This window comes from Hippocampus zosterae, chromosome 2 (genome assembly GCF_025434085.1).
Source record: "Hippocampus zosterae strain Florida chromosome 2, ASM2543408v3, whole genome shotgun sequence".
Classification (NCBI taxonomy): Eukaryota; Metazoa; Chordata; class Actinopteri; order Syngnathiformes; family Syngnathidae; genus Hippocampus; species Hippocampus zosterae.
The window spans coordinates 40,030,848-40,042,871 of NC_067452.1; the positions used below are offsets into that span (position 1 = coordinate 40,030,848).

Here is a 12,024-nt window from a genome sequence, read left to right on the forward strand (position 1 = left end):
CCGAGACTCAACTTCCCGGCAGACGCTTCTCTCCAGCACCCCTGAATTGACCTTACCAGAGAGCGTGAGGAGTGCCATCCCTCTGTCGTCCTCCTTGACGTGGCCTGGCGCCCAGTCCGTTGTTTGTCTATATTCTCCATGCCCCGAAATTTTGATTTATTTTCCTATTGGATGTTATACTGTATGTGTATTATTTCCGTGACAATGCTTTGACATTTGCTCTGTCAGCAAATTGCCATCTGTTCACGAGCAGGTAGGGTGTAGTTGCTCTCCTGTGCGGCAGGAGGCAGCAGAGCCCCATTGATTCTGTTTAACCCGACGAGCCCGAGCGTCAGGTTGTTCCGGTGACAAGAAATCTTACAAATGTCCCCGAGTTGTCGTGAATGACTTCATTTTATTTTTGACATTTCTAAAACATAGAAAAATTGCCAATCTTTTCCCCCACCTGGTTGAATTAATCATACTCTAAGAATAATCGTACTCTAAGAATACATACTTGAAAATAGAAAGAAAACGACATTTATAAATACGATTTGAAGGTCGTTGGTTAATCACCTCAACGTTTTACTTTTCTTATTTAATCATTCTTTATTCATTAACTACATCTAATTTATATTTTTCACACATTTCAAACATGAGTTGTTATTGTTAATCTATTGGTGGCCTTCTCTTAAGAGCTGTCGTCTGTGTTATGAGATTGTTTGTTATAAATCATCTGTTTTGTTGAAATAAATCACCCAAACATTGACACGCACGCACACAAGAAAGTTTAGCGACAGCACAAACGATGAAGACAAAATGCCTGACAAACAGGAGAAGAGGTAAATCTGGGATTATCCGGTGACCCGAACCTCACAAAGACTTATCATACAAAACGCACAATACAAAGGAAGAGGTGGTGAAGGACAAAGCTAATGAGGAGAGGACAGCGGGAGGTGGTGAAGGCGGACGTGAGTTCATCCTCAATTTCACCTCAAGTGTGTTCAAGTCCCGTCGGCACCAGCGCGACGCCATCGGGCTACGTTCGAAATAGCAATCGCTGCCTGTCAGTGAACACAATCGTATTCGCTAATTCATTCATTGTGATTGTGTTCACGTCAAGTGGGATTATGTTTACAAGTCAAGTTTGATTGTGTTCATGCTAGGTGTGGGCGGTATTCCAATGGCAGGTTTCCATTGTGTAAATGCCAGGTGCGACGTTCCATGTGTCAGGTATGCTTGTGTTCATGTCAAGTGTGCTTGTTGTTGCGTCCAAGTGTCATGCTAATTACACGGCAGGTGTTATGTTGTAACATTTCACAAGTGATTGTGTTCATGCCGCGGGAAATCGTATTTAGATGTCACGTGTGAGTGTTATGGATCATATGAGATTGTGTTTACATGTCAGTTATAATCTTAGATTTTTTTTTTTGGGGGGGGATATATTTCTATTCTCTCTGTGCCTTTAATTTATTTGCAGCCGTCCTTCCCTTTAACACACTGAGCCCCTTTCCTGTTTAATCTGCAATTGGGGCGGGAGGAGGAGGTCAGAGGAAGAGAGAGATCGAGGGACTGAGAGAGATGAGCAGAGGAGAGGAAGAGGAGGAGAGATGAAGAGATTCAGATTAGTGAAGCCGAGCTGAATTTCTCTCAGCCTCTCGCCCTCTTTTCACATCCCTCGGCTTCGTCACAGAAAAGAAAAAAAAAAATCGAGCGCATCATCAGATGAACCTGCTGTGAGTGACGGGCAGCTGGGGCAACTCGATCAAGTGAACCGGGCCAGCATGCAAAGTTTTGTTTGTTTGTTTGGTGAGGAGCCATGAAGATGGGACCAATATGAACGCTTGACGTGGACCACCAGAAGACATGCAGCACAACCACAAAAGTAAGTCTATCTATCTATCTACAGTATCTATCTATCTATCTATCTATCTATCTATCTATCTATCTATCTATCTATCTATCTATCTATCTATCTATCTATCTATCTATCTATCTATCTATCTATCTATCTATCTATCTATCTACTGTATCTATCTATCTATCTATCTATCTATCTATCTATCTATCTATCTATATATCTATCTATCTATCTATCTATCTATCTATCTATCTATCTATCTATCTATCTATCTATCTATCTATCTATCTATCTATCTATCTATCTATCTATCTATCTATCTATCTATCTATCTATCTATCTGTATGATGGTGCCATTATTAGCACTAATGTATGATTGATTTAAATCCAAATAACAGCATGAACACACAAACATCACAATTAATGTTTTCACTGATATTCTCATTAGCATGATGACTAATACTTCATTATAAATGCAGCCCGAAGGGGGCACGAGCCAGTGCTCGGCCGGTCCCAAGCCTGGACAAATTCAGTGGTTGGCATCAGGATTTGCAACCAACTTGAAACTTTGCCAAACAGTTCTACCCTAGAATTTCATACTGGATCGGCCCCCGGTGTCGTTAACCCAAGGAATGCCGGTGGAAATTCAGATTTTTGTGGGTCAAAGACAAAGGTTAGGAGGAAAACATGTCCGTAGGCAGAAAGAGAAGAAGGCAGACAGCCAAGAGGAAAGCACAGAACCTAAAACCTAAAGGTGGGACTTTGATTGCTGGGACCATGAAGGGAAAAACAAGGGAGTTGATTAACCTGCGGATTCGAAGAAATTGCCCGGTAGTCCAGTGGTTAGCACGTCGGCTTCACAGTGCAGAGGTACCGGGTTCGATTCCAGCTGCGGCCTCCCTGTGTGGAGTTTACATGTTCTCCCCGGGCCTGCGTGGGTTTTCTCCGGGTGCTCTGGTTTCCTCCCACATTCCAAAAATATGCATGGCAGGCTGATTGAACACTCTAAATTGTCCCTAGGTGTGAGTGTGAGCGTGGATGGTTGTTCGTCTATGTGTGCCCTGCGATTGGCTGGCAACCGATTCAGGGTGTCCCCCGCCTACTGCCCGGAGACGGCTGGGATGGGCTCCAGCACCCCCCGCGACCCTAGTGATGATCAAGACGGAAGATGAATGAATGAATGAATGTCAATGACTACCCGGTGGTGTGTCGGCCCCGATGGGATAAGATGGCGGTCTGACCGGGCAGACTCATAAACATCGAAGGTCTGCTGGTTACGTGTGGCAGAGTCTGCTACCGGAAGGAGTTTCAACTCCCACCTCCGGCAGAACTTTCACCAAGTTCCCCATGGGCCATGTTCTTCCGGTGAGACGGTCGACTGGGGCTGTGTTGCCTGTCTTGTCAGCAACTCCCAAAGCTGTTGGTGGACACCGGCGTTGAATAATAATGTGAAACTGAAGAAAGAGTCCTATTGGGGTTGTTTGGGCAGTCAGACTCTGGATGATGTAAAGCTGATGCTGATGCTGATGTAAAAATGTGGCCATCTGGCCATGGAGAATGACTTCTGAATGGCTGGTCGACCATTCGGCATATCAATAGGGGAAGCGATGTATCATCAAGGCTAGTGGGAATGCCACACCACTGACCTTGACTGAAACCATCTGAGTCAGTGGAGAGAATACGTCAAAGACCTCCTGAATTCTACCCAAACGCCTTCCTTTGAGCAAGCAGAGTCTGGGGACTCTGAGGTAGGCTCTCCTATGTCTGCGGTTGAGATCACCGAGTTGGTTAGAAAGCTCTTTAACTAAGAATCACGCCGTCTAAAGCTGTGCACATTTATCAAACATACAACGTGTTTCGCCTCTCAGGTCTCAGAGTTTCATCAGGCTACTCATGGAATGTAAATCAATTTCCGTTACCTTAGCTCACCTTTATTCAAGAAGTCTCCGCTTCCTGGCACCGCCAGCACCAGTTGAAGCTATCTGTGTGCTGAACGGGGCAACCGCTCCTTAACTGTGGTTCGAAAGCTCCTTGGTGGATGGGGCCTTGGGCGTGGATGTGATCCACTCACAGCTCCTAAAAACTCTGGATGTTTTTGAGGCTGTCCTGGATCACACACCACTGCGACATTGTGGGGACATCAGGGACAGGCCATCTGCGGATTGGGGTGACGGTCTTCCTTTTCAAAAAGAGTGACCGAAAGGTGTGCTCCAACTAGAGAAGGATTATCTTCCTCGCGAGGTATATTCAAGAGTTCTGGAGAGGAAGGTCAGTTGAATCTCTCAGATTTGGGAGGAACAGTTTTTTTTTGTTTGTTTATTTTTGTGGGGAGGGTTTGTCCTGGAACCTGTGGAACAGTGAGACAGCTCTACACCCTCAGCAGGGCCATGGAGGTTGCTTGGGAGGTCTGACCAGTCTACATTTTGTGATCCTGGAGAAGGTGTCGGTGGGGGGGTGCTCTGGGAGTAAGGCGATACGGGCTGTTCAGGCCTTGTACAACTGTTGTCAGATTGCTGGTGGTTTGTTTCCAGTCAAGGTTTGGGCAATGTCAAGACTGCCCTTTGCTCCCTATTTTGCTTATAATTTTTAGGACAGAAATTCAAGGTGCAATCGTGGCATTGAGTGATTCTGGTTGGGTGGCCTCAGAATTACATCTCTGATTTTTGCAGATGATTTGGTCCCGTTCGCTACATCATGTCCGTGATCTTCAACGCTTGCTGCAGTAGTTGGTGGCCAAGTGTGATGCAGTTGGGATGAGAATCAGCACCTTCAAATCTGAGGCCATGGTCTTCACAGTCCCGCCCCAAGTGGAGGACTTGACTGATCTTGGGGTCTTGTTTATGAGTAAGAAAAGAATGGAGTGGAATATCGACAGGCAGATTGAGGCAGCATCTGCAGTGATGCCCGCTCGGTAATGTTGCGAAAAACAAGCTGAGTCAGAAGGTGAGGCTCTGGATTTACTCTCACCTATTATCACGTGCTATGCGTTGTGAGAGAAAGAACAAGATACCAGTGGGTGAAATGAGTTTCCACCTCTATCCTGTTGGGGGTCTTACCACAGAGATTGGTGAGAGGCTCTGTCATCCGGCAGGGGTTTAGGAGTAGACCTTCTACTGTTCTGCATTTTGAGATGCCAGATGAGGTGGCTGGACATTTGGTTTGGATGCCTCCTGGTCTTCCGGGCACATCCCACTGGAAGGAGGCCCCAGTTACAACTCAAGACACCCTGGAGAGACTATGTCTTGTTGGCCTGGGAATCCCTTGGACCCGAACCAGGATTAGCAGACAAAAATGTACAGATGTAGATGCAAATCAGCATTAACATTAGCACGAGTATTAGCTTTAATGTTTGTACTCATGTTAGCATGAATATAATCATTCTAGTGCTGATATTCCATCCATCCATTATCTGATCCACTTATCCTCATTTAGCAATAACATCGGCATTACTGTTAACACAATCACTAATACTAGCATTACGGTTAGCATGTCCATCCAGCCTGACATGTTTGTTTACATTCCTCCATTGAGGTCAGATCTCATCAGATCCAACTGGACAAGACCTTCCTACTCCCTTGAACATAATAACTGTGTTGAATGAAGACTGTTTTCTTTCTTTTTACTATTTTATCGACCTTATTTTCTGTCAAATGATTACTGCATATGTTTTATGTTCAATAAACAAACAAACAACAACAAACCTACCTCATAATGTCAGCGCTAATGCTAGCATGTTGCTCCTTTGCTCCTTCTCAGCGTTGGTTCTTTTTCCATGAATGTTCTTGATCAAAACATCATCAGATGAACATTGACCTCCACACACCTCAGTGAAAGTGCCTTTATCCTTCCATCCTGGCGGAGGATCAGACTTCCTGCTCGCGGAATTAAGATGGCGTCCGCCGAGGTCCTGATAGTGTTGTCATGGAAATGAGCGCTAAATCGCCGGTTGCCATGGCGGTGGAGCTAATCCCTCTAACCTTTTGTTCCGGTGCCTCGTATTTGACTCAACTAACTCAAACCATGTGAGCGAGCGGCGGGTTGACAAATATTTCAGTGACTCGATGATGAAATGCTGCATCTACGACTGTACGAGTGCTTGCTTGAAGTGCGCTGGAATGGTATGGGGGCGGGGGGAATACGGTTAAAGTAGTAATTTGTGGAAGGTAAGCAGAGCTGCACTGAGTGAAGGTGGATGCACAGATGAGCATTCTTATAGCATTGGCTGCTTCTGTTATTGGCTGCTGGACAGTCCATAGTTTGTCTCTATCCATCCATCCATTTTCAACACGACTTATCCTGGACAGGGTCGGGGGTGCTGGACCCTACCCCGGCGAATTTCGGGCGATGTGTGTCTATATGTACCTTGTGATCAATCCAGATCGTGCCCTGCCTTTCACTCAAAGTCAGCGGGGGTAGGCTCGGGCTCACCCGCGACCCGAGCGAGAACAAGCGCGACAGACAATGGACGGAGGAGACGCATTCTGCCTTGATGAAGAAAAAGAAAAGTGCAACGATGTTGACTAAATAACCTAATGACACTCCCAGCTGGACCAGGCTGGAGGGCTCACTTGCATGCACACACAGGCACACGCACACACACACACACACACACACGCATGCATAGTAAGAGAACAGTGAAAAGCAGGAAGTTAACAAGGCGTATGAGGGTTGTGTGCGAGTGATGCTCAGCTATTCACACGCACACACACACACACACGCACGCACACACATACACACAGACACACACACACACACACAGTTGGTGTTCCGACAGCACAGCCCAGTCCCACTAAAGCGGGCCTCGACTCAGCTGAAGGACTTCCTCCAAAAGTCTTACAGCCATTGAGGTCACGCTAGTCCACACACACACACACAAACACATACACACATTCACCCAAAACACACACACTCATACATGCATGCATGCATGCACGCTCGCTGCTGTCAGGATGATCTCGGTTGTCTCGGGATAATTCGGGCATAATTAGACGGATTCTCATGGGGCAATGCAGGGTCTGTGTGTGCGTGTGTGTGTGTGTGTTTGTGTGTGTGTGTGAGCGCGCGGAGCTGGTGGAGCTGCACACACACACGCACAAACACAGATAAACTAAACAACGTGAGCAATAGTCATGTGACCTGCACTGTCCTAACCTCGGCTCCTCGGCAGCCTGAGGACAAAATAATCATGTTAAGTTAGTGCAGCAGAAGCAGCAGCGCCCCCCGCAGGCTCGCTTCACTCTTTACCCCGCTCGTTTGTTTGCTTTCTTTCCGTGACTGGCGATTTATTCACCCATCCTCCCCATGATTAGTCATCAATTCAACTGCGGTAGTACAAATATTAAACCGCTGCGCTTCAGTAGACTTTTCAGATATCGATACTTGACTTGAGTCTTTATTTTTGGATGCCTTTTTACTTTTACCCACTTTCATTTCAAAAGGCATTTGTACTTGGGTACTTTGTTAAAATTGGCCTGATGCTTGTGACAACCTCCGCGGATGACAAGACGACAAATCAATAGTCATCCCCACCCAATCGATTCGGAGAAGTTCTATATTCCCCATCCGTGCTCATATTGAAGAGAATTCTTTAATATCCAAGTCACGTTGCCGGGCACATGTTATTTTGATGTCGTGCTAACGCTAGCTAGCTCTTGATTGAAAAACGAAACAAAATTCAAGTCTTTTTTGTTTTTTTTCCTCGTTTTCTCAGTTCAAGCGCAATGTCGTTTCATAAAAGGGTCAAACCACTTTTGTTTTGCTAGGTTTTCAAAACGAATATTGAATGACTGGCAATGAAATGAGTTGAGTGCTGAGCCCTAATTTCAATCATGCTAGCATGGTAGAGGCGCTAACAGCGGTCAACATTAGCATGCCATCTTGTCTTAAAGTGTCAGCCATTGTATCGTTGCAATCTGGTCGCCATGACGGCAGTTTATGTGTGTGTGTGTGTGTGTGTGTCCGAGATTTATCAGCTTTGTGTCACAGCTGGACACAGCAAGGCATTGTGGGAAACAGGAAATCTAGGAAAATGACAATGTGAAGGTCGAGCGAGGCGGTAATAATCTAACTGAGATGTTCAGAGCTTGTGTGTGTGTGTGTGTGTGTGTGTGCGTGCGTTCAGGGTCCTCAGGTATTAACTAACACACACACACACACACACACACACATCACGGCCCATATCACACACATACACGCGCACTCACAGATCTAGGTCACAGCTGTTCACTACTACAATGTTGGTGTATTCACGTCACCTTCATATTATTCCCTGCCATCATCATCATCATCATCCTTTTCAGATTTCTGTCCTGCTTTTCCTCATTCGAGTCACCGGTGAGCTGGAGCCTGTCCCAGCTGACTTAGGTCAAGACTTTGGCACCCCGGAGTGGTCGCCAGCCACTCCCAAGGGACATACTGTAAAGACAAACGAGCATTCACCGTCACGTTCACATGGAGAGAAGATTTCATTGCCTATTTTGGTCCACTCGGTGTAAAAGTTGTCCCTCTTTGGGCGCCCCGATGCAGGATTTGAACACGAGCACATGATTCATTTTCGTGTTTTCCCTCCTCCAACACACCTGATTGAAATGATCAGCTCACGAGCAAGCTCTGCCGAATCCCGATCAAAATTCAAGCCCCAGAAACTGCAAAGCAGACGTGTTCGCTAGCCACCAGGGCCAACATTTGAGAGGTGGGAGGGTGGGGGGGGGGGGTGGACGTGGGGGGTTAGAATTGTTCAGTGCTACACCAACATATATGCGCAAACGATCATACTCTTGCATTGACCAAAGAACTAAAAAAATGTATATATATTCCCACAACGATAGCAACAACAACAACAAAGTGTCAAATTCTCAGCTAGCACACAAAGAGAGAAGTGGAAACGGCCAGATTCCAGGGGAAGTAGCCAGATAAGAAGTTATTTTATGGCAAGACTGAAGACAAATATTCAGTCAAGCTTATAGGACACGAAATGCAAAGGAACTGGCAAGTTTTTAAAAGTCCAAATCCTCCCAAGCGTGCAAACATCTGAGTTCCTTAGTCCTCAATGGTCTTTCTGTTTTGAAGCGGTCCATGGTCCATTTCTCACGAACAAGCTCGATTCCTGGATTTTTATTTTTCAACAGGACAATGATCTTTGGCGGCCAACTCCTCTCAAAACTCCCCTTTACAAGTCAGCAATAGAATCACGCCCGCCCCCAACCCTCTTCAAATGTCTTGATGGGAGTCAGGGAAGGAAGCAGCCAAAATGTGTCAGTTGAAAATCATTGTACAGACATTGCCCAAAACGGCGATCGCTCGCCACCGCAATTTCTCATTTTGCCCTCCGTAAATCTCACCAGGATGAGAGAATGCGGCTATGAGCATCTTACATACCGTCTCAGTCATGCTGGATTTGTTTTTCGGCGATAAGTCACCAAGATGTGCAAACGCAAGAAGCTTTTCGTAAGCTGCAATCGACGTTGGATGTTAAGGTCGATACCGTCTCTTAGATTTAGTTTCATTTTTCATCTCAAAGTGTGAGCTTGACACCCCCCCCCCCCACCCCCGCCCCACCCCCTTCAAATTCACTTCCAGGGGGCAAACCCGCACCGCTCATCCGAAAAGGATGCGTGGGAAAACGGGCCACACTGGGCTGGAGGGTCTGCCTTCCCGCTGGAGCTCCAATCCATCCGTCCATCCGTTCATTTTCTGCTTGGGCACGCTGGGCTTTTTCAAAGTCCAACTTTGAAGTTCCTTGCAATAGAAATGGATGCACTCAAACAAACAGGCCACTTGCGCCGCTACGCCTAGCTAGCCTTCTGGTCGCACAGAATTAGCATATTAGCACCAGTCCAGTAAGAGGGCGACTGCCCGTTTGCGTCCGCCGTTGCTGAATCCTCATGTCGGTTGCCAGGCGCGGCGCGTAACGGCTATGCCAACGCCGTGGACGGTGAAGACGGTGGCGGCGAGGGTGAGGAGGGCGGAGAGGAAGACAGAGGAGGAGGCGGTGGCGGAGGTGCGGGAGAGGACAATGGCGGAGGAGGGGACTGGGACGAGGAGCTGGAAGGCCAGGACCGGGAAGTGCGAATGACCAGGACAGACACCCTCCACTCAACCACCAGTTCCACCGGAACGCAACGTAGGAGAGGACAACACGCCAAGAAACAGGTCGGACGAGGCGTCAAGCGATACGCGAGTCACCGAGAGTTACTTGTGAATATCCCTGTTCATCTCCCAATTAGAGAGCAGCAAAAACACGTTTGAGACCACATGCTAAGAGACAGGTCGGACTACATGCTAAGAAATTTGTGAGACAGCTCGCGAAGGAACGTGTCAAGGTCTAAGAAAGGACTGAGGGACTTCGCTATGTGTCACTAAAAGTACACATAGAGGACAACGCGGTAGGAAAAAGACACTGTCGCAAGGTGATGATGTCACTTCCTGTCCAGGTCCAGGGAAGCAATCAGGTCCAGCGAGCACCCCGAGCACTGTTCTGCCTGAAGCTCAACAACCCGATCAGACGTGCTGCGCTCTCCATTGTTGAATGGAAGTATCCTTTGTCATCGCAGTTACGCAGCTAATTATTCGGATGCACGTGACATCACTTCCTGTTACCGCTGTTCAACCACCAAGGATGGACGTTATGCGTGGCAGCCCGTGACATACGGAAAATTTGAGCTTCCTTAATGTCCCTCAGGCCTTTTGACATCTTCATCCTGTTAGCCATCTTCGCTAACTGTGTTGCATTGGGTGTGTCCAAGCCCTTTCCCGAGGACGACTCCAACTCCACCAACCACGACCTGGTGAGCCGTACACTCCGCACCCCTCCCCCTCAAATGACACACACGCGTAGACCGCACCTTGTACGAAGCCAGCCTATGGCCGTGCCAAGACAAGCTAGTCAAGTCGAGTCAACAGTATTTCTCGAGTACTTTCAAACAGCCATCGCTGCATACAGTAAGACAAGTAAACAGTAAGACAAATCTGTAATAAAGGCGGTAGAAAGCACCAAACAGTAAAACCAAGCTAAAGCTAAAGCTAAGCGACTTGCCCGCTGACACTTTTACCGTTTCGTAAAATTGACGTGACGATTTAAAACGCAAAATTTGGACAGTCGGATACAATGTGAGGACATTCACACACAAACAGGACAATCTGCCGCAAAGTGGGGACATTTGCGAGCGCGTATAGATACGGCATGAGAACTTTAAGACGCATAGTGAAGACGTTTGGACATTTGGAGAGAGGATATTTGACACCGCTGTGTTTCCTGTAGGAACAAGTGGAGTATGTCTTCCTCATCATCTTCACGGTGGAAACCTTCCTGAAGATCCTGGCTTATGGTCTGGTCATGCACCCGAGTTCTTACATCCGCAATGGCTGGAACCTTCTGGATTTTGTTATCGTCATCGTCGGGTAAGCTTAGCTAACGTTTTTTTGATGACATTGTTCAGTTGTGACTTCTTTCTATTGCATAAGCAGTGACACATACATCTCCATGAGAGATTTAATTCAAATAGTAACATCGAAGCTACCGGGTGAAGATGTTTCACAACGTCGTTGTTCATTTTGTTTTGCTATTGTTGATGAATCATGTACTTAGTGTTACGTTCTTCCACGATAGGTCTCATCTAAATAAATAAATGGGGGCTATAGCACCCCCACCCCCCAAGCCAGCTCTGGTGCAACGCCTTGCATGTTAGCTTGTTATTCAGATCTTATTATTATGAGACGCTGACAATATGGGTATGTTATTTGTTGAAACTGTTGCAGAATTCGGGTGTTATTGTTCGGGTTAATGTTATTGTTCTGTTGTGATGTGATTTTGGCATTCATTTAGTGTTCATTCTTATTCATAGCAGTTATCCAGCGAGCGGGTGAGTGGGTTGAGTGTCCGTCAGCGGTTGCGGTGCAGCGGCGCGGCGCTAAAGCGTTTGAGAGCCGAGGCAAACGTGAGCTGACGTCCTCGTTTGTCGGGCGTCCCTAGCGGACGCCCGCGGCGCCGACGCATTTGGTTGCGATTCAGCGCCGTTGTCGCGAGCGTGCGTAACGCTCGGCTCGTCACGGCCGGGGCCGGCGGAGCCCCTCGCTGGCGCTGACAAATTTTGCTCACCGTTGCCCTCGCCGCCCGTCCTCGGGGGTCGTGATGAAGCCTACCGTCGTGGCGGCCGGAGGACAAACGCCCTCCGTCCGCTCGGTTT

At 47.2% G+C, this 12,024-nt stretch overlaps 1 protein-coding gene across 2 annotated transcripts in view; it reads left to right on the forward strand.

Annotated features, from left to right (window-relative positions):
• The first annotated feature begins 4 nt into the window (after positions 1-4).
• Positions 5-12,024, forward strand: part of cacna1fb (calcium channel, voltage-dependent, L type, alpha 1F subunit) — a 30,414-nt gene continuing 18,394 nt past the window's right edge. For both annotated transcript variants that reach the window (XM_052058326.1, XM_052058327.1), the window contains exons 1-5: positions 5-1,864; positions 9,738-9,991; positions 10,273-10,373; positions 10,521-10,626; positions 11,100-11,239. In XM_052058326.1, coding sequence (XP_051914286.1) covers positions 1,846-1,864; positions 9,738-9,991; positions 10,273-10,373; positions 10,521-10,626; positions 11,100-11,239 — 620 coding nt within the window. In that variant the 5' untranslated portion in view covers positions 5-1,845. The remainder of the gene's footprint in view (positions 1,865-9,737; positions 9,992-10,272; positions 10,374-10,520; positions 10,627-11,099; positions 11,240-12,024) is intronic.